The sequence below is a fragment of the Thamnophis elegans genome, chromosome 2, assembly GCF_009769535.1.
Source record: "Thamnophis elegans isolate rThaEle1 chromosome 2, rThaEle1.pri, whole genome shotgun sequence".
NCBI lineage: Eukaryota > Metazoa > Chordata > Lepidosauria > Squamata > Colubridae > Thamnophis > Thamnophis elegans.
The window spans coordinates 38,635,380-38,659,512 of record NC_045542.1 but is presented as its reverse complement, the minus strand read 5'-3'; the positions used below and the strand labels follow the sequence as shown (position 1 = coordinate 38,659,512).

The window sequence follows — 24,133 nt, the reverse complement described above, 5'->3', positions numbered from 1 at the left end:
GGGCGGGTTTTCCCGCGCATCGAATGCCACAGGTGATGCCCGCGGCCCTTCTGCGGGGCTGGGAGCACCGCGGACGCCTATTCGGGGACCTCCCCCTCCCGCAGAGGGGGGGCGTGGGTCTGCCGGCCGGCCCGCCTGTTGCCCTGAGAGACGGGCTTCCCCGGCTCGCGCTCTTCCTCCTTCCCGCGGCAGGGGGCCCAGGAGCGCGCTAGTAGGAGGGCGGGCGGGCAGGAGGGCGGACGGGCGGGCGGAGCCGTCGGGTCTGGCCCGGGGCTGTGGGATCCTCCTCCCGCCTCCCTGCCGCGCGTGGCTCAGACGTCAGGAGGAGCCCAAGGCAGGCAGGAGGCAGCGCCCATCCACACAGCTGCCAGAAGTGTCGGACGTGGCTGCCGGACGGGGGCAGAGCCGGTAGCAGAGCCGGTGGCTGGAAAGCGGCTTCCTGGCTTGAGAGGGCGAAGTCGGAGGCAGAGCAGGAAGGAGCGAGGAAAAAAAGGGAGGCTCGCTCGGGGACGGCGAAGGAGGAGGGGGCGCGCGCGCGCCTGCCATGGCCGACGTCTTCCCACCCTCCGAACCCGGTTCGGGTCCCGACGCTGCTCGGCGGTTCGCCCGGAAAGGAGCCCTCCGGCAGAAAAACGTGCACGAAGTGAGGGACCACAAATTCATCGCGCGGTTCTTCAAGCAGCCCACCTTCTGCAGCCACTGCACCGACTTCATCTGGTAAGGAGAGCCGCCGATTCCCATCTCCGCCGACCGCCTCCTCCTCTCCCCACCTCCGGTGCAAGCCCCTTCCCCTCCGCGGTGCCGGCGCCACTTCTCCTCGGTCCATCCTTCCTCCGGCTTCATCTGGCTCCCCCCCCCGCTAGCCTTCCCCACCTCCCGAAAGGCAGCCCCACTCTTCGCGCCTCCTCACCCGAGCTGCCTCTGCCCCCCGTTCTTCTCCCTTTAATTCCTCCGCAGATTTCCCCCGGGATCAGCTGTCCGGGTGCAGGAAGAGAAGAGCCCGCGGTCGGTCCTTCCAACTGGGAGCAAAGGATTTCCCCCGGGGAGTTAAGTCCCCCGAGAGGCGACCCCCGAGAGCCAGCCAGTGAGTGAGAGAGCGGCTGCTCCTCTCCGCTCTCTTCTTTTCTGAGCTTGTCACAACTTTGGCAGTTTTCCCCAATCTGGTACCTTCCAAGATGTATTGGGCGCCAATATAGGTTCCTCCTCTGGAAACGATGGGGGGCGATGCCTCGCACCGCGTCTGGAGGACAACAGTTCGGGGAAAGCACTTTATGAGTAGGTGTGTGTGTGTGTTTTGCGTGAGGGAATCTGCCAGCACATCATTGCTTTCATACCTGTGGAGATAGATATTCATCTCTTACTTCCATTGAGAAAGCTTTTGGGCGCTCTTCCAGCTTGCCAGAAAGGCATCCTTGTTGCCTGGTTGCTCTGGAGAGATAATTAAACAATATTTCACCGTTCTCACTTCCTGCATTGAAATCTTCCTTCTGTGTCAACTCTGCCACTCCCACTGACCACATCATAAAATGAAGCTTATTTGTGAACCACTTCGGCATTACAGATACACACAAATGCAGGTCGATCCTTTGCATAACCTTTATCAGCACAAATTGACTCTTTTTTTCTCCTGTAAAGAAACATTTTCTCTCCTCCTTCTAAGAAAGGGATCTTTGTGTAATAACCCTTGAAAGAGAGCACCTTCCTAACATTTGTTGCCAATTGCCAGTTTGGGCTTCCCCAAGATAGACGGAGAGACAGACAGACAGACAGACAGACAGATATATGATAGAGATTAGGTAGACATACATACATACATACATACATACATACATACATTCATACATACATACACAGACAGACAGACAGACAGACAGACAGACAAATAGATGGACAAATGATAGAGATGAGACAGACAAACAGATAGATAAACAGATAGACAAATAATAAGAGATGAGAGAGGGATGAATGAATGGATGGATGCCAACTACAATATATCCCAGGGAAGAAGCTGTTGTGTCTACAGTCCCACTTGCTGCTTTGCTGGCCTGGTAATGTGCATGACCTAGCATGTGCCTTCCAAAGCAGATGTGTGTATGTTGCGTTGACTTATTAGCCTTTAAGTCAGTGTTTCTCAATCTTGGCAATTTAAAGTCCACACATCTTGTACTCCCAAGGTTAAGAAACATGATTGGGCTCCTCCCTTCTATGTAACACCTCCTTTCTTTAGAAGAAATGGGAAACCTGGAGCCCTTAATATATTGCTGAACTACACACCTCTCTGCATCCCTTGACAGGAGAAGACAGATATAAAAAAAGATACATTTCTGCATCTTGTAGGTTCCTGATCTTGCTTCTCTTCATGTACTGGATGACATACTAAGATGAAGAAACTGACATCTGCTCTCTATTCTTAAAAAATACTTTGTCCTCCATTGCCCACCATTATCTTGTTCATCCATTGAACTGAGTTCATTTCATAAGTGGTTGATAAGCATTATTCCCTTTATCTGCCCCTTCCTGGTATGGAATACTGATTGGTAACAACTGTTCAGCAGCTTCCTAAATTGATAAGAACATTTTATTGAGTCCCTGACATCACATCAGAAACTGACACCAATTAATTTTTTCTTCCAACATAGGGATTATACTAATATGTCCAAAGGTTAATCGAGGCTGAAAAAAAGATAGAGGTAATAATACCATTATATATGTCTTCTATGAATAATAGCAGATATTCAAATTCAGGATACCATTACTTTCTGAAATACAGTGTGAACATGGAAATGAGAACCTTGCAAAAAAAAAAAACACCCCACCTCCTTAAGTATTTTTCCTAGCAGTTTCTTCCTTAGAGCCCGCCACCCTGTTTTGGGAAAACACTTCTGTCTGGCATAGCCTTTCAGGCCACATCCACATGGAATGCTTCCTACAGATTAATCCACAGTTTACTTTACATAGTGTGATGGGCAGAACACTGCATCATGAGCTAACCATGGGCTAGACATGAATGCGATTGCTTGTTTGTGTAAAGGAGAACTTATTTATACAAAACTTACAAACTACTGTGTACTGGCTAGTGAGACTTCCAGCTGTTGTTTTGTAAAAGAGATTATTTCCCTCCCGCCCCTCCAAAATTCTAGAGCTCGTTCATGCTCTACTTGAATTCTGTATTGATTGTCTAGCTAGCCCATTCATCTGTTTTATTATTGGCCTTTAGAGACTTTCTTTCCTCTTCTTCTTTCTGATCTGCGTTGCTCTTTAATGAAAAGCTTTCAGTTCTCACTAGTTACAGTATTGGCATAACATACAGTTCACATTCAAGTCTTTGTCATAGAACTTGCAAGGTAATGCTTGGACCACCAGACTCTGTCCAAGTAACCAGGTGTGGGATTCAGCCGCTTTGGACTGATTCCGGCGAACTGGTAACTCTGACGATCAGCTGGGGAGAGAACCAGTTCACTCTGATGATCCGATGGGCCTGCCTGCCTGCCCCTGCACTTTATTTACTTATATCTTCTCAGCTGATTCGTGTGGCAGAGCAGATTGCCACGCTTCAGCTGTGTTACTCTCCAAAAGTAACGTGGAAAGTAAGTTTAGTTAAAACTCTGCATGCATGCAGAGCGCATGTCAGGCCTGTGCGTGTGCAGAGCATGCATGCATGCATGAAGCACACAATCACCGAACCGGTTGTTCAATCAGCACAATTGCACCACTATAACTAACCCTAACCCTAGGATAGTTGTCATATCCAAAACATTAGGGGAGATCCACACTCATATGTTTCCTTGAATCCCCCTGGAATGTAGGGATGGAATGTAAATAAATAAAAACAAACATATTGAGCTTCAAACTAACTAAATACAACATGTATGATTCTACCCATTATGTCTCATTTCATGCATTTATTGATTACACCTAGATATATTTGGTAGTCATAGTGTGTAATTGCACATAATATTACGTCTTGAGTTTTTTAACCATGGACTGTTCAATCAGCAAAATTAGCAAAGCAATCATAGCTCATTGAGTTAGTTTCTATTTAATTTTTCCTCAGTGTCTTTTGTCAGAACCCAGAATTGGTTCCCTCTCCCCCCAAAAAATCCAGGAATAAACCATAAAGTCATGAATAAGCCATTACAGTTTGATCTGGTGGTTAAAGCACCAGGCTAAAAACTGGGAGACTGTGAGTTCTAGTCCTGTCCTAGAATGAAAACCAGCCTGGTAATTTTGAGCCAGCCATTCTCCCTCAGCCCAACCTGTTTCATAGGGTTGTTTTTATGGGGACAATAGGAGGAGGAAGGAGTGTTTGATATATTCACCACTTTGAGTTATTTGTACAAATAATAAAGGCAGGATAGAAATAAATAATTTTTACATGACAGTTGGAGATTTATAATAATGACAATGAGATTTATAATAAAATGCCATTTGAGATTTGTAATAAACCAGAGCTTGTGACCAGTAGTCTCCATAGTTTCAAACTGTGTTTTCATTGTAAGAATTATATATGTTTCTTGATGGATTCACATCTTAACCTAAGTGTAGAAAAATCAAAGTATATAATCACTTTACTGAATTTAAGGGGCATGCAACATGACTTACTATCTCATTTTCTTGTTCTAATAAGGCTCAGTCTAAAAGCATTACCGATAATCTTTTTTTTTTTTACTTAAACATAGCAGTGGGGTTTTGTGAATTGGATCAGAACAGTAAACATGTTGGGGTAATGTTAAAATCCCTCTCACTTCCACCCCAGAAGTTACTTGAAACCAGCAGGCTTGTATTTTTAGTGAAAGGGCAAAAATGCAGCATCTGTATTTCCTTGGAAAACCAATTTGCACACTCCATATGTTGATAACTAGTAAAAATGACATGGTGGAAAAATGCCCCCGTTTCAATTAAATTCCAAGTCCTTCAACTCTGTTTTTAAACAAAGAGAAAAATAGCAGATTTATTAGTTCATACATAGTTTGCATCTAATTTATCAGCTGTCATTTGGCTTTTACTCTTCATCATGTTCATTTACAGAGTTCTTAACTAATTAATAGTTATTGGGGGTTAAGTCTTCATATTCTAATAATGAAACTAAGGGTTAATTTCTTTTTGATGTAAGTATAAGTTAATAACTGAGCATTCTGTATTTAACAACAGAATTAAGGTTTCTTAATTTTAATTATGGTTTATTACCCTTGCACAAAACTGGTGACACATGGGGTACCAATCACTTTTGCTAGGCTTTTTAGGCTAAGGAGAGCACTTACATAAATCCGATTTCTATTCATGATTTGTTGCTCTTAAAGAAGCCAGAATCTGAAAACTGTTCTGTCTTGCTTCTTTTGAGAACAGGAAGCCAGGAATCCTATTAAGATAGTTACACTAAACAGACTATATATAGAGGTTTCCTAATTTGTTTGGCTATGTATACTGAGCAGAGATGCCACAGGTTTCCCATAGTCTTAATAGCCATTGTAGGAGAAGACCTGTGTTAGTCTGGGTGGAAAGAAATCAAGAGGAGTTTCATAGCACCTTTTCTTACTAAGATATTTTATGAAAACTCATAAGTTTAAAAGAAGCATAGAGTGTCTAGACAGATGTCGGAGTTAATTTAGAGTGAGGCTGGGGGGAAGAAAGGAGAAGACAGAGTAGTTATGCAAATGCAGGTTATATGTCAGAAAGATTACAAGTATTTTACCAATTCACAATTACCATCTGTTAAAAATACATTGTGTGTCCTGCGCTGGCATGCCCTGGAAAATGAAAATGATCTGATTTTATGCTGTCCTTGTTTTAATCCTCATGTCAAAGTTGTGTCCCTTAATTTTTTTCTGCAAACTTTTTTTTTGTCCATTTGACCTACATAGAATCCAGAGGGGCATTGCTGACAGATAGCATATTTCATGTTAAAAGAAGAGCGTGGGAAGATGCCTCTGATCGTGTGTGTCTGTGTGCGTGCTGGGGCCTAGGATAGTGAAGATTTTATTTTATTTATTTATTAAATGTATATGCCACCCATCTTACTGATAGAGCAACTCTGACAAGTTTACAATATAAGAAAAAATAAATAAAGCAATTAAAATTACAAGAGTTAAATAGTAAAGCTAAAAAACCAAGATGATGTTGGGGATCTTCTCCATCAGTCCTCCCCAATGTAAGAAGCCCCTGTCAGGGCCCCAGGCCAGGTGGCAGAGCAAAATTTTCAGGGTCTTCTGAAAGACCAGGTGTGTGGGGATAGATTTCATCTCCAGTGGGAGAATATTCCAAAGGGTGGGGGCCAAAGTAGCAACAGCACTTAGACTTATATACCACTTCATAGCCTACTCTAAAGGGATGTGGTGGCTCAGTGGCTAAGAAGCTGAGCTTGTTGGTCAGAAGGTCGGCAGTTCAGCGGTTCGAATCCCTAGTGCTGCATAACAGAGTGAGCTCCTGCCAACCTAGGAGTTTGAAAACATGTAAAAATGCAAGTAGAAAACCCCTGCCTTTGGTAGGAAGGTAACAGCTCTCTGTACACCTTCGTTGTTTAGTCAGCCAGCCAAATGACCATGGAGAATGTCTTTGACAGTGCTGGCTTTTCAGCTTTGAAACTGAGATAAGCACCGCCCCCTAGAGTCGAGAACGACCAGCACATATGTGCAAGGGGAACCACTCTAAGCAGTTTACACAGAGTCAGCATATTGCCCCCAACAATTTGGGTCCTCATTTTACCAACCTCGGAAAGATGAAAGGCTGAGTGAACCTTGAGTTGGTCAGGATCAAATTCTTGGAGTGAGCAGTGGTTAGAATGCAGTAGTGCACCACCACAGCTCAATAGAGAAGGCTCCGCTCTTGGAACTCCCCCCACCAACTGAAGTTATTTGGTAGGTGGGATATAGGTAGGCTGTCCCGCTGAAATGAGTTGGTGAGCTAGTCTTAATTCAGATGAAATGGCTCCTTAAATGTTGGGCCCCCACATGCTGTTTCTTGATGCATTGTATGTCAAACCTCAATGTGAAGTGTGTGTGTGTGTCTGTGTGTGTTCCTGCTGCATTTTCTCTCTGTCTAGTTGTTTTCTCTCTCTCCTCCTTGAGTTGAGATTAACTCAACTTCTGATAAGTACATGAATGCATGTAGGGGTTTTTGGCAACAGTTCAGAATACTTTGCTATTGCTTTCCTACAGGGTGGCTTTTCACTCCTGAAATTCCCTGGGGGGTTATGTCTATGTACATACACATGTACATTGCTTATTATGGGGAAATCAATGTGTGATATATTTAGGACCTTCATCAAATTCATTGTGAAATGTATATAACTGGGTTTTTCTTGAAGTCAAATGATTTGGCAATTGCCAAACAAGCAGTGTGACCTTTTTTATATTTATTAATGAAGTCAGTAGAGGGTTTTGTTACTGCCCTCACTTTTGATGGAAGGAGGACTTAAAATACTTTCAGTATTTTACATACATATTCAGTATTATACATATGTATGGGGGAGAAGGAATTCTTAAGGTTTATTATGATCTTAGAGTACAAGTGAGACAAAATTCTACACATAGCAAATCTCAAACTAGATAGTAAATTCTACTGGGAAGTTAGAAAATATTATTTATTGGTTAAATCCCAAACTTTTATTATGTAAACTAGGTAAACTATGCGGTTAAACATGTTCATATAGATTGTTGTATTTTAGTTGCTTAACCTGGATTGCATCCAGACCTGAGGTAGGTTGCTACCAGTTCGCACCAGTTTGGGTGAACCAGTAGTGGAAATTGGGACTGGGTCACCAAACCCGTAGGGACAACAGGCTGGCCATGCCCCCGAACTGGTTTCCCAGTTGCTGCTGCCATTGCCAGCTTGATTTTTAAACATTTTTTCATGTTCTGCGTATGCACAGAACAATTTACACTCAATGTGCGCACACACGCAGTGAACCAGCAACAATGCTGGCAGCAACCCACCCTGATCCAGACTAAATTAGTTTAACTAATAGCCACCCAAAGCAGTGATGCACCTTGTATAGTACTCTATATGGTTTTTTAGGGTGTGAAATTTAGTCCAGATTCAATCATGTTAAGTGGCCCAGCATACTTCTCCTTTATGTTCATCTTGCTAGCAAAACATGACTAAGTATTCAGGTGTCACTAACAATTTACATTCAAATCATCTTGCTTTTACAGTACTTGCAATATGGTGGTTTGTTTATCTAAGGGCGGGTTCAATACACAAGCATTGCAAGATGATTGAAAAGTAGAGTTTCCAGGATGTAGTCTTGCTTAAACTAACTGAAGGCACCTTGCATTGAAGATAGTGGTACTCTTTGAATTGTTTCTTTGGAGACATTTTTAATTTAGGAAATAGTAATAGAGAACAAAGTGGTTCGTGTTGTATTCTGTGTGAGCATCCAAAAAATAGCTGTTTTTGCATGCTTAATCATGGTTTATTTATTTACTTACTTACTTACTTACTTACTTACTTACTTACTTACTTACTTACTTACTTAGGAGATTTATATTCACACATCAAGGCAGCTTACAAGAATATAAAAACATCATATAACAACAATAAAACTAATAAAAGACAGAATGATAGATAATAAAATAACTCCCACCCCAATGACAACACATCACACGAGCCATCCAATAGCTCCATCCCACTCTGCATTACCTTGGCCTCTTGGCAGAACCAGGTCTTCAGTGCCTTCTGGAAGTGTGTTAGAATGGGGTGGGAATTCTAATATTGGGGGAATGATGTTCCAGAAAGAGGGAGCCACCACGGAGAAGGGCCTCTTTCTGGGTCCCACCAGGTATATCTCCCTAGAGGATGGGACCACCAACATTCCTTGCCTCTCTGCTCTGGTGGGTCAGGTAAATGTGACTGGCAAGAGACAGTCCCTCAGAAAACCTGGTTTAACTATGGTTTATATAATTACCCAAATTTTCTGATTTCACATAACATGTTGAATAGTAAATATAGGCAGGGTTTGCTAAGACATTAAACTAAAATCTGATTGTCTAGTTTGTTGTTCCCTTCAAAGCCAGGTACTTCGATCTGAATAAATTGGAATCTCTCTCTCTCTCTCTCTCTCTATCTATCTATCTATCTATCATCTATCTATCTACACACACACACACACTGTATATCTATTCTATATCTATATCAATATCTCTATCTCTATCTATCTATCTATCTATCTATCTATCTATCTATCTATCTATCTATCTATCATCTATCAAGATGATAAAAACAGGAGTAGATAGGATTTTCTCATATGAACAGTACATTCAAGGAAAACTAGTGCATTATAAATGATACACAGTTACAACTTTGTATCCTAGAGAATTGTAACTGTGTTGTCTAGTAGAATCAGAATACAAAATATCCTGGGCTGAGTGTCTGAACATCCGGAACTAAGGTAGAATCTGTTCCTTAGGGGAAAGCTTACAAGAACCACTGAGAGTGACACTACTAAATACAACAATTTCAAAGAAAGAAGAGGCTGCTCTATTATTGGCTATGTACTTTTTTCTCCTCTGTATACTTGTTGAAAATACTCTGTATGGGTAGTGGAAAGAAACTAATGATAAAGAAAATAGGAAAAATGGAAAAGTGTCCCTATTTTATACACATTGATTTAAAAAAAAAAAGTCACAAAGGAGAAAAATGGCCAGTTATTTGAGAACTGGGAACAGAAAAGAAAGGAAAGGGTTCTGCAGAAGTTAGATTATCCATTGACTGTATGGTCAAGTACAGACGGATAATTAATGCATTTTAAAAGCTACAGTACTTTGATGTTACATTATGGGGAAATTCTTCTTGTACAACTTGATTTATATATTGCTAAATTAGTACTCCACCTTTACTTCACAAGCTCAAAGTGGTACTTATATTAGCTCTGCCTCTCTTCTTAGATCAAATAGGTTAAATGGGGAGACAGAGAGACAGAATCAGAAAATATGCTGAGCTCAAAATTGATGAGTTTCATGGTTTTGAAGCAGGTTGCTTTAGTCCTTATTTCCCTCTCTTTGACTTGTGTTTCTGTGCTACCAGTGAAGGATATAGATATGTATACAGTATATTCATCAAAGCTTTCTTTATGGTTTATAGGAGAAAAATATCTGCCCATTGAATTAGAAAATCTTATCTGAGAAGACATTTAATTACAACAATTTATCATGGATTTATCTTAGCAATCATTATGTAAACAGTATGTTTCAGTTAATCAGTAGTACATGTTGTCCTCAACTTACAACCATTCATTTAGTGACCATTTGAACTTACAATGGCACTGAAAAAAATGACAACTGTTTTTCACAGTTAACAATCATTGCAGCATCCCCATGGTCACATGATCAAAATTCAGATGCTTGGCAACTGGTTCATATTTATGACAGTTGCAGTGTCCCAGGGTCATGTGATCCTTTTTTGTGACCTGACAAACAAAGTCCATGGGGAAGCCATATTCACTTAACAACCGTGTTACTAACCTAACAACTGCAGGGGTTCACTTAACTGTGGCAAGAAAGGTCGTAAAACGGGGCAGATTTCATTTAACAACTATCTTGCTTAGCAACAGAAATTTTGGGCTTAATTGTGGTTGTAAATTGAGGACTAACTGTATTTATCAAATATGTTGTTATTGGAATAAAAGAAGAGCATCTGTGATTTTAATCGGTTATGCTGGCAATTTTCTGGGTAATTCTTACATGTTGAATATTTTTAAATTTATTTTTAAATATATATTCAATGAATATTTTTTATTTGTTTGAATTATCTGTATTCAAAATAGGCACATTATAGAAATGGTAATCAATAAGCACAAATTATTATTTTTTTAAATTTAAGTCTGCTGCATTGAGGCAGTGGGTAGAAATCATGTTTTATTATTAAAAGCTTAAGTACGACCCTGTGGTAAGGGACTAACAGCTGTTTTTAACACCACCAGTAAAGATATTTTTGTAGCATTATTGTCTGCACCTTCAGAACTGGCTAACATTTGCAGAAGTAAGGATTTTTTGGGGGGTGGGGGAGCGGCCCAAAAGAATATTAAAGTCAAAAATTTGTGGTCCTAGTTACTGGTAACATTAATAGACACTGATAATCTACATTTAAACTCCTACAGTTTGCTCACAGAAATAACACCGACAGAAGCCTCTTGTGCATATGAAATCTCTACCTTACTGTGGAAACATAATTGTTTACCATTCTGTGGTCTCTGAAAAATTCTTCCTTGCAGCTGGATTTAACTGTTAAATATCTCAGTGGGATTGCAACTGTTTTACTTGGACACAGGATTGCTCTTCCACTGGGACCTTTTCTCTCTCCCATGACCCGTATGTTGTTAGTTGCTGTCAAGTCAATGTCAACTCATCGTGACCCAGTGAATAGTTGCCCTGAACTGTGCTCAGTTCTAGATGGCTGATCCTTGCTAGGATGGCACCAGGGGCCACTTTTATTGTACCAACCCTTCACCCTGACTGTCTTTCGTATTTTCTTTCTACCCGACTAAGCATTAGATTTTCTCTCTCTCTAATAATCTGTCTCTTTGCCTGAAGTGTCCATAGCATGACGTCTGGTCTTGTCATTCGAGGTTTTGTGGAAAGTTTAGCTTTGATTTCCTCAATATTGACTGATTAGTTTATCTGGCAACCCCTAATATCTGCAGTATCCCTTGCCAGGTTTATTACTCAAAGGCATGTGGGTCCCCCCCCCCCATCTTGAGCCTTTACTGTCTAACTTGCACACCCATATTATGTTCTTGAAAATATCATGGTCTGAACAAATCAGATCTTGGTACACAAGGACATTTTTCTGTACTTAAAGAACTTGTTTAAGCCTTACAGAGCCATTTTTCCAACAGTATTTCATCATTTGGGTGTTTATAGTTTCATTGCTTATTCAAGCCAATTGAAGTTGTCAGCTATATATATTTCCTCTCGGTCAAGGATGAAATTATTACCAGTTGTTAGAATTTTTCTCCTCTTTCATTAAAGTGCAAGCCTATTTTGAGACTATGGTCCTAGATTTTGATAAACAGATAGTTCAGAACATGTTAATATACATCCAATAATTTGGTATCATAAACACAATAATAACCTTCACTATGCAAGATCCTTATATCTTTTATAAGATATGAAATTCCATTTTTGAAGGTTGGGGAATCATTTAGAGCAGCCTGTGAATGGCAATATTGCCCTTTTCCATCTGAAGCTGTTGAAGGCGGCTGTCACTTCTCATCTCTTTATTTTCATGAAAGTTTCTGTAGGGAAACCTGGTTTTCAGGCCATAGATAGAAATGTGGAAGTCAAGGGATAGGCTCCAGAGTACTCTTAGACTAAAAAAAATGAAAGCCAATGTTGACTTAAAAAGACAGGAGAAAGAGGCCCAGGAATTGAACCTCGGAATTGATATAGGGCAGTTTTTCAGTGTGCCACCATATATAACCACAAATAATAGTTGGAAACTAATCAGAGAGAGAGAAGCAATCTGGAATTAAGGAGAAACTTCCTAACAGTGAGGACAATTAACCAGTGGAATGGCTTGCCTTCAGAAATTGTGGATGCTTCATCACTGGATGTTTTTAAGAAGAGACTGAACAATCATTTCTGATCATGTGGATATATAGTATATCCATATATTTTATGTGGTCCAATGAGAGGCAGTAACCCAGAATCTGATAGCCTGTGGTTATAAAAAGTTCTAAGTTTAATACACTTTGGTTCCAGAAGATAAAGAGTTTCTCTACTAGAGAAGTAGGTTTGGGCATAGAGTGACTCTTAAGTAATTATGAAGCATACACCTCAAATATTTATAATGATCATTGAGCTATCAAGTATTATTATTTTTGAGACAGGTTAAGGACAACATTTATGTGCTTTAGTTATTTTATGAGATTGCTCATACATCAATGACTTTGGGTGTTTTACAGAATTATGGAAGTATATGTCATGTGTCATGACAAATGTCACCATATGTCATGCACATACGTTTGCCCATAATAAATTGGAAGGTGTAGAGCAGCAATTATTGAACCCAATGGTTACTTTTAATTAAACTGAAATGTAGAATTCTGGGATCCATAATTCCTGTGAGAATGAAATTCATGGAAGTTGTAGCGGCTTCAGCATCACCACACCTTCCAATTACACTTCCCAGAAAATCTATCAGTTGGGTGGCTCAAGGGAAGATGGGAGGGCCATTCCTTTGCCCTCTTTCCTGCCTCCCTCTGACCATTGCATCCAATCGAATGGAGGCTAGGTCTGACAGGTGAGTGGCTTTGAAACTGAGACTTAAATTTGAAATCTCTTAATGGCAGTGGGTAGCTAGGGAAGGATGAGGGAGGGACTTGGATGCCTGCTGGCAAGATAGATCTAGCTGTGGGTCACTGGTAGTGGGTGAGTGAATCCTCTTCCCCCCTGAGGGAGGGTGCTCTTGAGGACATATCAGGATGAGGAGTGGGGTACAATTTTCCCTATGGTCCATGACTCTCTTTGTCCCCTTCTTCCCAGCAAAATGGCAGGCAGTTCCGTGGGTCAGTCAAGGAGGAGTCATTTCTGATGCTCCCTACCAGCTTCCCACAAACACAGTCAGTGAGGAAGCTGGTAGGAAGTCATTCTGCTGCTCTGTTTAGTAAGGAAACATCTCTGAAACGATGACCCAATAAATGACTGGTGGCTTCTGTATGTGTGTGTACCTCAGATTATAATTCTTTTAGTAATAAGTGATACGGCACATACCACTTAATAATGCATGATACGGCAAATTCTTACAAAGGCAACTGCTAATCATATGTTAGTGTCTACAAGAGTGCTTTTTGTATTTTTGAATATAAAGAATAGAAGGTCTGGTATGAAAAATAATGTCTCCCTGAGGAGGGAAGATGGATACGATTATAGGAAAACTGCCAATAATTGAATATCTTGGCTTAGGGATCTCATATTCAGCTTCCATAGAAAAGCTGTCCACTGTCTTCAATATATATTGATCTATAGCACTGATGGCAAACCAAATTTGGCTCCTGTATCAAAAACGGGGAGCACAGGGGAGTCGTGCGCAGGCGTGCCACATCCATAATGCTATGTGCGTGACCAGCGACACACCTCCTGCTTTGGGCACAGCTTTTTCGCCCTTCCCAGACTCCAGAGGCTTTCTAGGAGCCTGGAGATGGTGAGAAAAGCCCCCTGCCCTCCCCAGATGTCCTCCGGAGGCCTCAGGATCTTTCCTGAAGGCCCCGGAGGGCGAAAAATGGACCTACGGACAAATCAGAAGTCACTTTAGAGGTCCTATAGCCTCTCTAATTCTGAACAAGGATCAGATCCTACAGGGATTGGAGTCTAATTTATCTAGAGAATGCCACGTTATTTATTTTATTTATTTTATTTTATTTATTTTGTTAAATATATTTATATGCCGCCCAATCCCGAAGGATTTATCAGAGTCTGAATGAGACACATTATCATTCAATAGCCAAATATGACAGTGCTGTACTTTGGACTTTAAAAGCTGCAAAGATAGTTTAATCATTAATTATCATATCATCAAAAGGAATCCTAACAGAGTGATATGAATCATTACATTGTCAAAATAATATTACTTGTTTTTTTTTTAATCAAGAAGTGCCTTCCAAGGAAACATGGATTTCATTTGAATAACTTGTAGCCCATTTTTAAATATATTTTCTCCTGTGGCAGAATTTTAGTAGTGATAATGTTAGTAAATGTTAGTAGAATAAATGTTAAGCTACTATTACATACAGTATCAAATATAAGACGGCTTGCATTATTTCTCATATTAACTGTAGCACATCACAATGTTTCCACACTACATTGATATATTATATCATTGCGCAATACTTAACAGATTTTCTTCAAAACTGAATATAGGAATTTGAAAATAAATTCCTGTTTTTAGTTGAAAAGAGATCTTAACAGCTTCATTTTGCTATGACAATAAGTTTAAACATATTGTAGATTGTTATTAATTTAATATCAAAATATATTTCTAAGTCTTTTCTTTTTTTTCTCCTTCTCCTTGCAGGGGGTTTGGAAAACAAGGGTTTCAATGCCAAGGTAAGATACAAATGGTTTTATAATGGTTTCTATTTCTGTTTTAATAATTAAATCTAGGTAATATATGAACCATATCTCAAGAAGGAATTAAGCATGTTAAAAGGAGGATATTAAATTATCTAAAAGGATGTGTATTGTTTAATCATTTATCTCATGAACTGTGAATCATGCACAAAAGAGGTTCATTTCAGCAGTTTCCTAAAATTAAATGTCATGTAATCTGCATATAGAGAACTCTTTAATTTTTCATGAAAAGAATCTTTGTGGTTTATTTTGGTAGAGAACATTTCTCTTGTCGGGAGAGGCTGTCTCTGTGTGGGTGTTTTGAAAAGTGGTTTCACTCTCTGTTGGGTTTCCTTTAATACTCCCTTCTACCTTTTCCCTCTGTTATTAATCGGCATCAGTTTTATATTCATCGGGACCTTTGGCCATTGATTTATACAGTTTGTTTATTTTGTGACATAGTGAAAGAGAAAATAAACTCTATTTCAAAGCAGTGTTCGTTGCTTGCAGCGAAGTCTTTTAAATCTTGGGATGGAGGAGAAATCCGTTTCTGTAAACTGCATTATTAACAGTAATACAAGTCCTTTAACGTACTCAATAAAGGTGAAGCATATGATTTGAATATGAATATATGAACTGTGTTGCCACACATCAGACTATAAATTCATCTACCCCAGTTTGATCTGTGCCAGACCTCAGTAGCCCTCAAAGGACTTGGACAGAAGACTTACTTCATTTTCTCTTGCCTGGAGATTTTATGGATCAAATCTAGAAATTTGAAATATGTGCCTTGGCCTCTTTCCTGATGCCTGTAATTTTATCATGGGTATCCTTTCCCTGAGATGGCTATGGAGCATTAATGTACTATTAATATCTCTAAGCAATATTCTTCCTGTTTATGGTTTAATATTGTTATTGAATGTTGATTGTATAAGTTAGTGATTCACCATGGAAACCATTTGTTATTAGTTAGATGAATGAAGCAGCATTTAGTCTGATAATTTCACCCTGTCAGAGAGCAGCTGATGGTAACAGCTGAAAATTGCTACGTGATACCTACAAGTCATTTTTTTAAAAAACCCTTGCCCTGTGATTGATCTGATTATCGACTAGATAAACATTTTTGGCATGAACCCTTGTTGGAGTCATAACTGTCACGCCACAAAACCTATATTTAACGGTTTTGAAATTTGAGCCAGGACATTTGAACTCTGATTTTAAAGAGATACTGAAAAGGAAAAGAGCATTAAATTACGGCCTCTTACAGCTGATAGCTAGCAATATATTGTTGAATCTTGTCACCCTAACAAAGGAGATGGTTTTCCTTGTATTAAATGTTAGAGAAATGTGGTGCCACTTTGTGAGAACTGGAACATTCCTAGTTCAAATAGTTCCTTTGCAGCCTTAAATAACCTCCTGGTCATATTACCATCTCTGAGAAGGAGATATGGGTAGTCCTCGTCTTAAAACATTCATTTAGTGACTGTTCAAAGTTATAGAGGCACTGAAAAAGTGACTTATGAGTCATGTATAAGTTTTCCACACTTATGACCATTGCAGCATGTGGTCATGTGATCAAAATTTATTTAGTGACCATTCGAAGTTTCAACAGTTGGAAAAAAGTGACTTATGGCCATTTTTCACACTTACAACCATTGTAGCATCCCCATGGTCAGTTGATCAGAATTCAGATGCATGGCAACTGACACATATTTATGATGGTTGCAGTATCCCAAGGTCATGTGATGACCTTTTGCGACCTTCTGACAAGCAAAGTCAATAGAGAAGCCAGATTCCCTATTAACGCTGTATCGCTAACTTAACTACAATGATTCACTTAACAACTGTGGAAAGAAAGATTGTAAAATGGGGCAAAATTCATTTAACAACTGTCTTGCTTAGCAACAGAAATGTCTTTGGAGCAGTTTGTCAGAATTGGTATGAATTCATTTCAAGTGCTATACAAGTTCTAGGTTTTACGCCTTGAGCTGAGGTGGCGCAGTGGGTAGAGTGCAGTACTGCAGGCCACTTCAGCTGACTGCTAGTTCAGCAGTTCAGTGGTTCAAATCTCACCGGCTCAGGGTTGACTCAGCCTTCCATCCTTCCGAGGTGGGTAAAATGAGGACCCAGATTGTTGTTGGGGGCAATATGCTGACTCTGTAAACCGCTTAGAGAGGCCTGAAAGGCCTATGAAGCGGTATATAAGTCTACTGCTATTGCTACTGCTATTGTTCTGAGTACAGATATTCATGATCCATTAGAGAGCTAATGTTCTGCAGTAGCCCAGCTATTGACTCATTGGTTGTCTTTGAGCTAGTTACACTTTCTCACTTCAGTGTTGTTATTGTGGTAAGAAAAAAATGATATGTATGCGTATGTGTATGCAAGTATGCCTCTTGAGCACTTTGAATGAAACGTGGTATATAAATTTAATAAATCAAATAAGTAAAATGATTTCCAAGAGGGAGATTCTTCCACACAAACTTTCTAATGAAAGCACGCAGTTGGGCACAGGGATGGGCTTCAAAATTTTTAGCAAGGGGTTCTCTGCCCAGTTGCTGGGTGGGCATGGCCATGGTGGGGGACAGGGTGTTTTTGCCCTCCCCAGATTCCAGAGACTTTCCTTGAGCCTCCAGGAGGGTGAAAATGGCCTCCCCAGGCTCTGGAGGCCCTCTGGAGGCTGGAAACAGGCCCATTTCCAGCCTTCCTGAACTTCTGGTAGGCCCATTTTTCACCCTCCCCAAGCCTCTGTGCGCTACCTGCGCTTACCTGCATCCAAAACGGGCCACGTGGGGCATAGGTGGGTTTCAAATTCTGGCACTACTGGTTTGCTTGTGCGAGCGTGTGTGAGTGTCATCCAGGTGGGTTGGCAAAGCCTCTCACTGCCACCACTACCAGTTCAGCAGATCCGGGCTTAACCGGGAACAACCCACTTCTGGTGTGGGGACTCATGGGTGGGGTGGGGCCAGCCAGGAGTGGGATTTAGGGGTTATCTCAACTGCACAGAATCTTAGGTAGAGGTTCTCCCGAACCCCTATGAACCCCTAGCAGCCCGCCCCTGGTTGGGCACGTTTATTCATTACTTCATTGTCATGGTCTTCAGCCACTTTGAATATTTGGATTATAAATATTGAATCTGTAAACATGGCCTTTATACTCTGGAGGCATCTGATCTCAAACACAGGAAACAACTCCATTGGAGTCTGTGCTTCAGGAAGCTATTGGCAAAATATAAGCAAACATCCAGCATCAAAGCCAAGCTACTATAGTGATTTATTGTCTTTATACTTGCTCCTTTGCCTACTCCTAATAGTTCTGCATTAACTTATTTGAATTAGGGCTGGGACTTTTTTCTGAGACAGTCAGGTGTGTTGGAGAATTTGCAGAAGTCTAAGGCCAATTTGGCCAACAGCTGTGCTCAATTTGAGGCTATATTCTTGTGAAGCAATTGACAATAAATGCTCTAATTTTGAATCTTATAGTGTCCCTTGTCTCAAGATTTTCCATTTTTCCTTCCAGCAACACAGCCTCTTTCTGGAACAGTTTTTGACAATCTGATTTTTTTTTTTGATAGATTAGTTTTTAAATCCCCTGATTCTCTTAGGAAGCTTTGGAATTCAAGATATCTGTAGGGCCATTAAGTAGAAAAATGATGCTAGAAGCTGTAGTGCTACATTCTGAACTTGGATAACCAGTTAAGGGAATTCTTAATTTAATTATACAACTGGCAATTGAATAAATTGCTTTGGCAATTGATTGGCCCCTTTCAGTGATATACAAGTGAAATACAAACAAACTGTCAATTTTACACTTATGTGCAACTTTTTAATGCTTAATTTTCAACCTACTTTTGCATGAATTATTTTATTGATACCACTGGCAAATTTGGGTAAGGTGGGCACATATAGTTTAAAATGTTGGTGGTTTGATTTATGTCAGGGGTGATATGGTACTGGTTTGGACCGGTTCGCCCAAACCGGTAGCAAAGATGCCAACTGTTCACCTGAACTGGTAGTAAAAAAAATGCTACCAGTTAGAGGAAACAGGTATTTCCGACGATCAGCTGTGCCACGCGATTTATATTAGCTAGAAAGCAGACTCTCCTGCTTTCTAGCTAATCTAAATCATGTGGCACAGTGGATTCCTCCCCTCTTGCTGTTTGCTTACCTATCTGTTTGCTTACTTGCTTGCCAGGTGCACTTGGTAGCAGGCTCTGCACAGCCGCCCAGATGTCATTTTGACACTGCGCATGCGCAGAAGGTCCTGCGCATGCGTGGAGGTGGCGAATGTGTGGGCGCTCACATTGCTACTGAACCGGTAGCAAAGGTAAGTGGATTTTACCCCTGATTTATGTCATGCATTCTTTATTATATATATTTAACTAATGTGCACCAGGGAAGGGAATAGAGTCATTATAGGTGATTTGTGTATTTAGTTAGAAGAAATGTTATGGATGTCTTGGCTTGGAATCTAAATTATAAGCAAAACTCTGCTAATGAGATATTTCCTTTGCAAAGTAGGGAAGAGTGTCTTATGAATACTCCTCCTGCACAGGTGAAACTCAAAAAATTAGAATATCGTGCAAAAGTTCATTTATTTCAGTAATGCAACTTAAAAGGTGAAACTAATATATGAGACAGACTCATTACATGCAAAGTATAAGCATGCATATGTACTCAGTACTTGGTTTGAGTCCTTTTTGCAGCAATTTGAGCCAAGGTGGCGCAGTGGTTAAATGCAGCACTGCAGGCTACTGCTAGATCAGCAGGTCAGCGGTTCAAATCTCACCGGCTCAGGGTTGACTCAGCCTTCCATCCTTCCGAGGTGGGTAAAATGAGGACCCGGATTGTTGGGGGCAATATGCTGACTCTCTGTAAACCGCTTAGAGAGGCCTGAAGGGCCTATGAAGCGGTATATAAGTCTACTGCTATTGCTATTGCTATTGCTATACAATTACTGCCTCAATGTGGCGTGGCATGGAAGCTGTCAGCCTGTGGCATTTCTGAGGTGTTATGGAAGACCAGGATGCTTCAATAGCAGCCTTCAGCTCTTCTGCATTGTTCGGTCTCATGTCTCTCATCTTTCTCTTGGCAATGCCCCATAGATTCTCTATGGGGTTCAGGTCAGACGAGTTTGCTGGCCAATCAAGCACAGTAATCCCACGGTCATTGAACCAGGTTTTGGTGCTTTTGGCAGTGTGGGCAGCTGGAAAATGAAGTCAGCATCCCCATAAAGCAACTTTTGCCAAAAGCACTAAAAACTGGTTCAATGACCATGGGATTACTGTGCTTGATTGGCCTCTCCATTCTTCCTCCATACTCTGGGTCCTTGGTTTCCAAATGAGATGCAAAAGTTGCTGTCATCAGAAAAGAGGATTTTGGACCACTGAGTAACAGGACTTTGGACCACTGTGTTTCATTAAGACCAGGTTCAATGCAGCCGTCTACCAGGAGATTTTGGAGCACTTCATGCTTCCTTCCACAGACGAGATTTATGGGGATGCTGACTTCATTTTCCCACTGCCCACACTGCCAAAAGCACCAAAACCTGGTTCAATGACTGTGGGATAACTGAGGAGAAATTTCCTGACAGTTAGAACAATTAATCAGTGGAACAGCTTGCCTCCAGAAGTTGTGAATGCCCCAACACTGGAAGTCTTTAAGAAGATGTTGGATAGCCATTTGTCTGAAATGGTATGGGGGTTTCCTGCCTAGGCAGGGGTTTGGACTAGAAGACCTCCAAGGTCTCTTCCAACTCTGCTATTGTATTGTATTGGTCTTCCATAACACATCAGCAGTGCTACAGGCTGATAGCTTCCATGCCACGTCGCATTGAGGCAGTAATTGCTGCAAAAGGGGCCCAAACCAAGTACTGAGTACATATGCATGCTTATACTTTTCAGGGGTCCGATATTGTTCTATGTACAATCCTTCTTTTATTGATTGCATGTAATATTCTAATTTTCTGAGATGGTGGATTTGGGGTTTTCATGAGCTGTATGCCATAATCATCACAATTATGACAAATCACGGCTTGAACTATCTTGCTTTGCATGTAATCAGTCTTATCTCCTATATTAGTTTAACCTTTAATTTGCATTACTGAAATAAATGAACTTTTACACGATATTCTAATTTTTCGAGTTTCACCAGTATTGTTAGAGGATCTTCAGAAAGGGATTTTATGCTCTAACTGAGCCTTGTAGGGAATTTATTTATTTATTTATTTATTTACTTACTTACTTACTTACTTACTTATTTATTTATTTATTATTTATTTGTTTCTTTGTTTAACAGCAACAAGGATCCAGACTTTTCAGTGTAATTTCCCCATAAAGCATGCCATTTCTTGCTATATTTAGGCAGCTCCAAGAGATTTCCAAGCAAAAGTAAATATTTTCAAATGAAAATCCTATTTATTGAAATCACATCAGCCATTTAAAGGGGACAAGTCAAAAGAAATTCAGTAGTGATTATGTGTCACTAACTGTTAATGAGAGAGAAGGCTGGGGAGATATGTGGCCTGATAAACAGAGAAATTAAATTGAATGCGTGGAAGATTGTACATGAAAAATCCAGCCATCCTATCCTTCTACTTTGCTTGTAGCTGAAAAACTACTGGTTTTCATTACAGCACTGTTATAATGTAATAGTTACTGACAAGTTTTTTCCTTGTTGTCAAACTGTCCAGAAGGTTTCCTTCTTGGAAACACACATAAACTTGCAGCTGTAGCAAAGGCAGCATGAAATGGTAAGATGAGGTCAGTGTGAGGTGATATTACTTGAAATAGCAACAAGCAAGAGATAGTTGACTTATAAAACCAAGCACATCAAACATTTATCCAGCACTTATAGTGTCCAAACCATTTCAGTTATATTATTTCTGTAACCTTTACAACAGTGAGGTAAGTTTTCATTCGCTATCCTACAGATAGAGGAATAAGGACTGAAAGAGAAATTGTGTAAAATGTATTGCAAGAGCTATAAAAAAGAATGCCCACAGTACTTGAAGACCAGAATGGACAGGCTAGCATTTTCTAAAATGTTTGGGACTACTAGCCCAGACAGTGCATTGTGGGAATTGTAGTCCAATACATTTGGACTACATTTGGAAGGCATTGTGCACCTTGCTGATTCCTATGGCAGCACCTTTGTAATTTGTAAAGGTCAAAATGCCTTGAGTAGAAGGCAGTGGTGGGAATCAAACTTTTTTACTACGATTCTGTGGGCGTGGCTTGGTGGGTCTGGCATGGCTTGGTGGGCATTGCATGGTCCGCGTGGCAGGGGAAGGATACTGCAAAATCTCCATTCCCTCTCCACTCCAGGGGAACGTTACTGCAAAATCCCCATTTCCTCTTGATCAGCTGGGACTCGGGAGGCAGAGAATAGATGGGGGCAGGGCCAGTCAGAGGTAGTATTTACCCGTTCTCCCAACTACTCAAAATTTCTGCTACCAGTTCTCCAGAACTGGTGAGAACCTGCTGAATGCCACCTCTGGTAGAAAGGTAATCGATCAATTTTTCCTAGAGAAAATAGAATTTTGTTACTGTACTTTGCTACTCAGGACAGAGAAAAAAATGGTTTGAATATATTTTTAGAAATGGAATTTAAGTACAGTTTTCATGCTCCCTAAAAATGCTGTAAACATTGCAAGAAATTTAGAAGTAGGTGTTAAATAATTCAGAGTTATTGAAGCTGTGGATAATCTTAGCCCTCTCCTTGACCCAGAGAAGAGTTTCAAGGAACTGATCCATTCGCCAACTCTTTTCGTCACAGCTGTTGAAACATTTCTTGCATCTTCAATCCTAATAATATGCTCTGTTTATCAATGATTTTCCTCATAATGACTTGAGAAGTTAATTTCTGCTTTGGTATTACAGAATATGGTCCTATCATTGCTCCCAAGTTTTAAATGAAATTTAATCTTTAAAATAATCAGTAATTTTTTTTAAAAAAGGAATTATAATTCTGAGAAAGGACGACATGTGTATTTTCTCCAAGAGTAGTTAAATCAAATTTACCTAATGGCGATTTAAGTGATGAAAATTACATCTTTCCCAGGAGAGGTTTAAATCAAATCTTTTGCAGTGGTTACATAATTTCCTTGCTTATTTTGGGATCTTTTGTCCAGTGAGACCTCTGTTATTTGGCTGATTAAGACAGGGTTGTTTTCCATCTGTACTTCTATTTGGAAAATGGAGGTGGTAAAAGGGCTGAGGCTGCGCAAAGGACGAGCAAGAAAGAGCAGCATATATTAGCATGTCTGGATGGTGTCAGAATGGGATAGCTACCCTCATCATTGGCATCCTTGAGTCTCCCTTCTCCTAGGTCATGGTTCTGCCACTTTATCTGCCATGGGGCGAAAGCCCTCTTCCGCCTTCAAAACCTTTGACCATCTTCTCCTGTAACCCTGGAAAGGAGCCCTTACGAGGTGCTACCAGATGGATAAAGGTTTTTTAAGGAGGTGTTACTCCTCCATTACTCACCCTTTGTCCTGGCTTGTGACAGGCAGAGTCTGGCTTCCCAAATGTTGGGCCCAGGATGGCGGATTTGATAGCTACCCTAGATAAAATAAGAGGGAAACCGAAGTTGGCCCTGTGTGCTGAAGTACTCATACTGGGGCTGCAAAATGCTTCTTCCCCTCCTCCTCCTTCTTCTTTCTTTCATATTTTATTTGTATTAACAGACAGCCTATAGAAACGATTGAGTTGCAATGTTATGAATTTCTCTGAAACACTGCAGCTAAAAGGGCAAGATTCTTGAAGTGATGTTTTCATACCATGTTCTGCATTTAAATATCACTCTGGACATGTAAGTGGATGATTCCAAAGATTCAAAATATTGTCAGCTTGGAAAAACTCATACAAGTATATAATAACTGTTCATCATGTCCTTGGCCTTTTCTTTATATTTGTAAATTTGAACACTAGCATCAGTTTCATTTGGTCACTGTCTTCCCCATTTCCATCCCTGCTTGCATTATTGCTGTGCAGCAAAGGCCTGATTTAAGGGCAAGGCATATTTCAGCACACTGGAACTATGCTAGTGGGTTTGAAAATCTGTAAGTAAATACAGTTGTTGTAATCTTTCTAA

The 24,133-nt window shown here is 40.4% G+C and overlaps 1 protein-coding gene across 1 annotated transcript in view; it reads left to right on the top strand.

Annotated features, from left to right (window-relative positions):
- Positions 1–303: 303 nt before the first annotated feature.
- Positions 304–24,133, top strand: part of PRKCA (protein kinase C alpha) — a 211,135-nt gene continuing 187,305 nt past the window's right edge. Inside the window, exons 1-2 of the mRNA XM_032209981.1 lie at positions 304–717; positions 15,007–15,038. Of these exons, the coding sequence (XP_032065872.1) occupies positions 545–717; positions 15,007–15,038 (205 nt within the window). The 5' untranslated portion in view covers positions 304–544. The remainder of the gene's footprint in view (positions 718–15,006; positions 15,039–24,133) is intronic.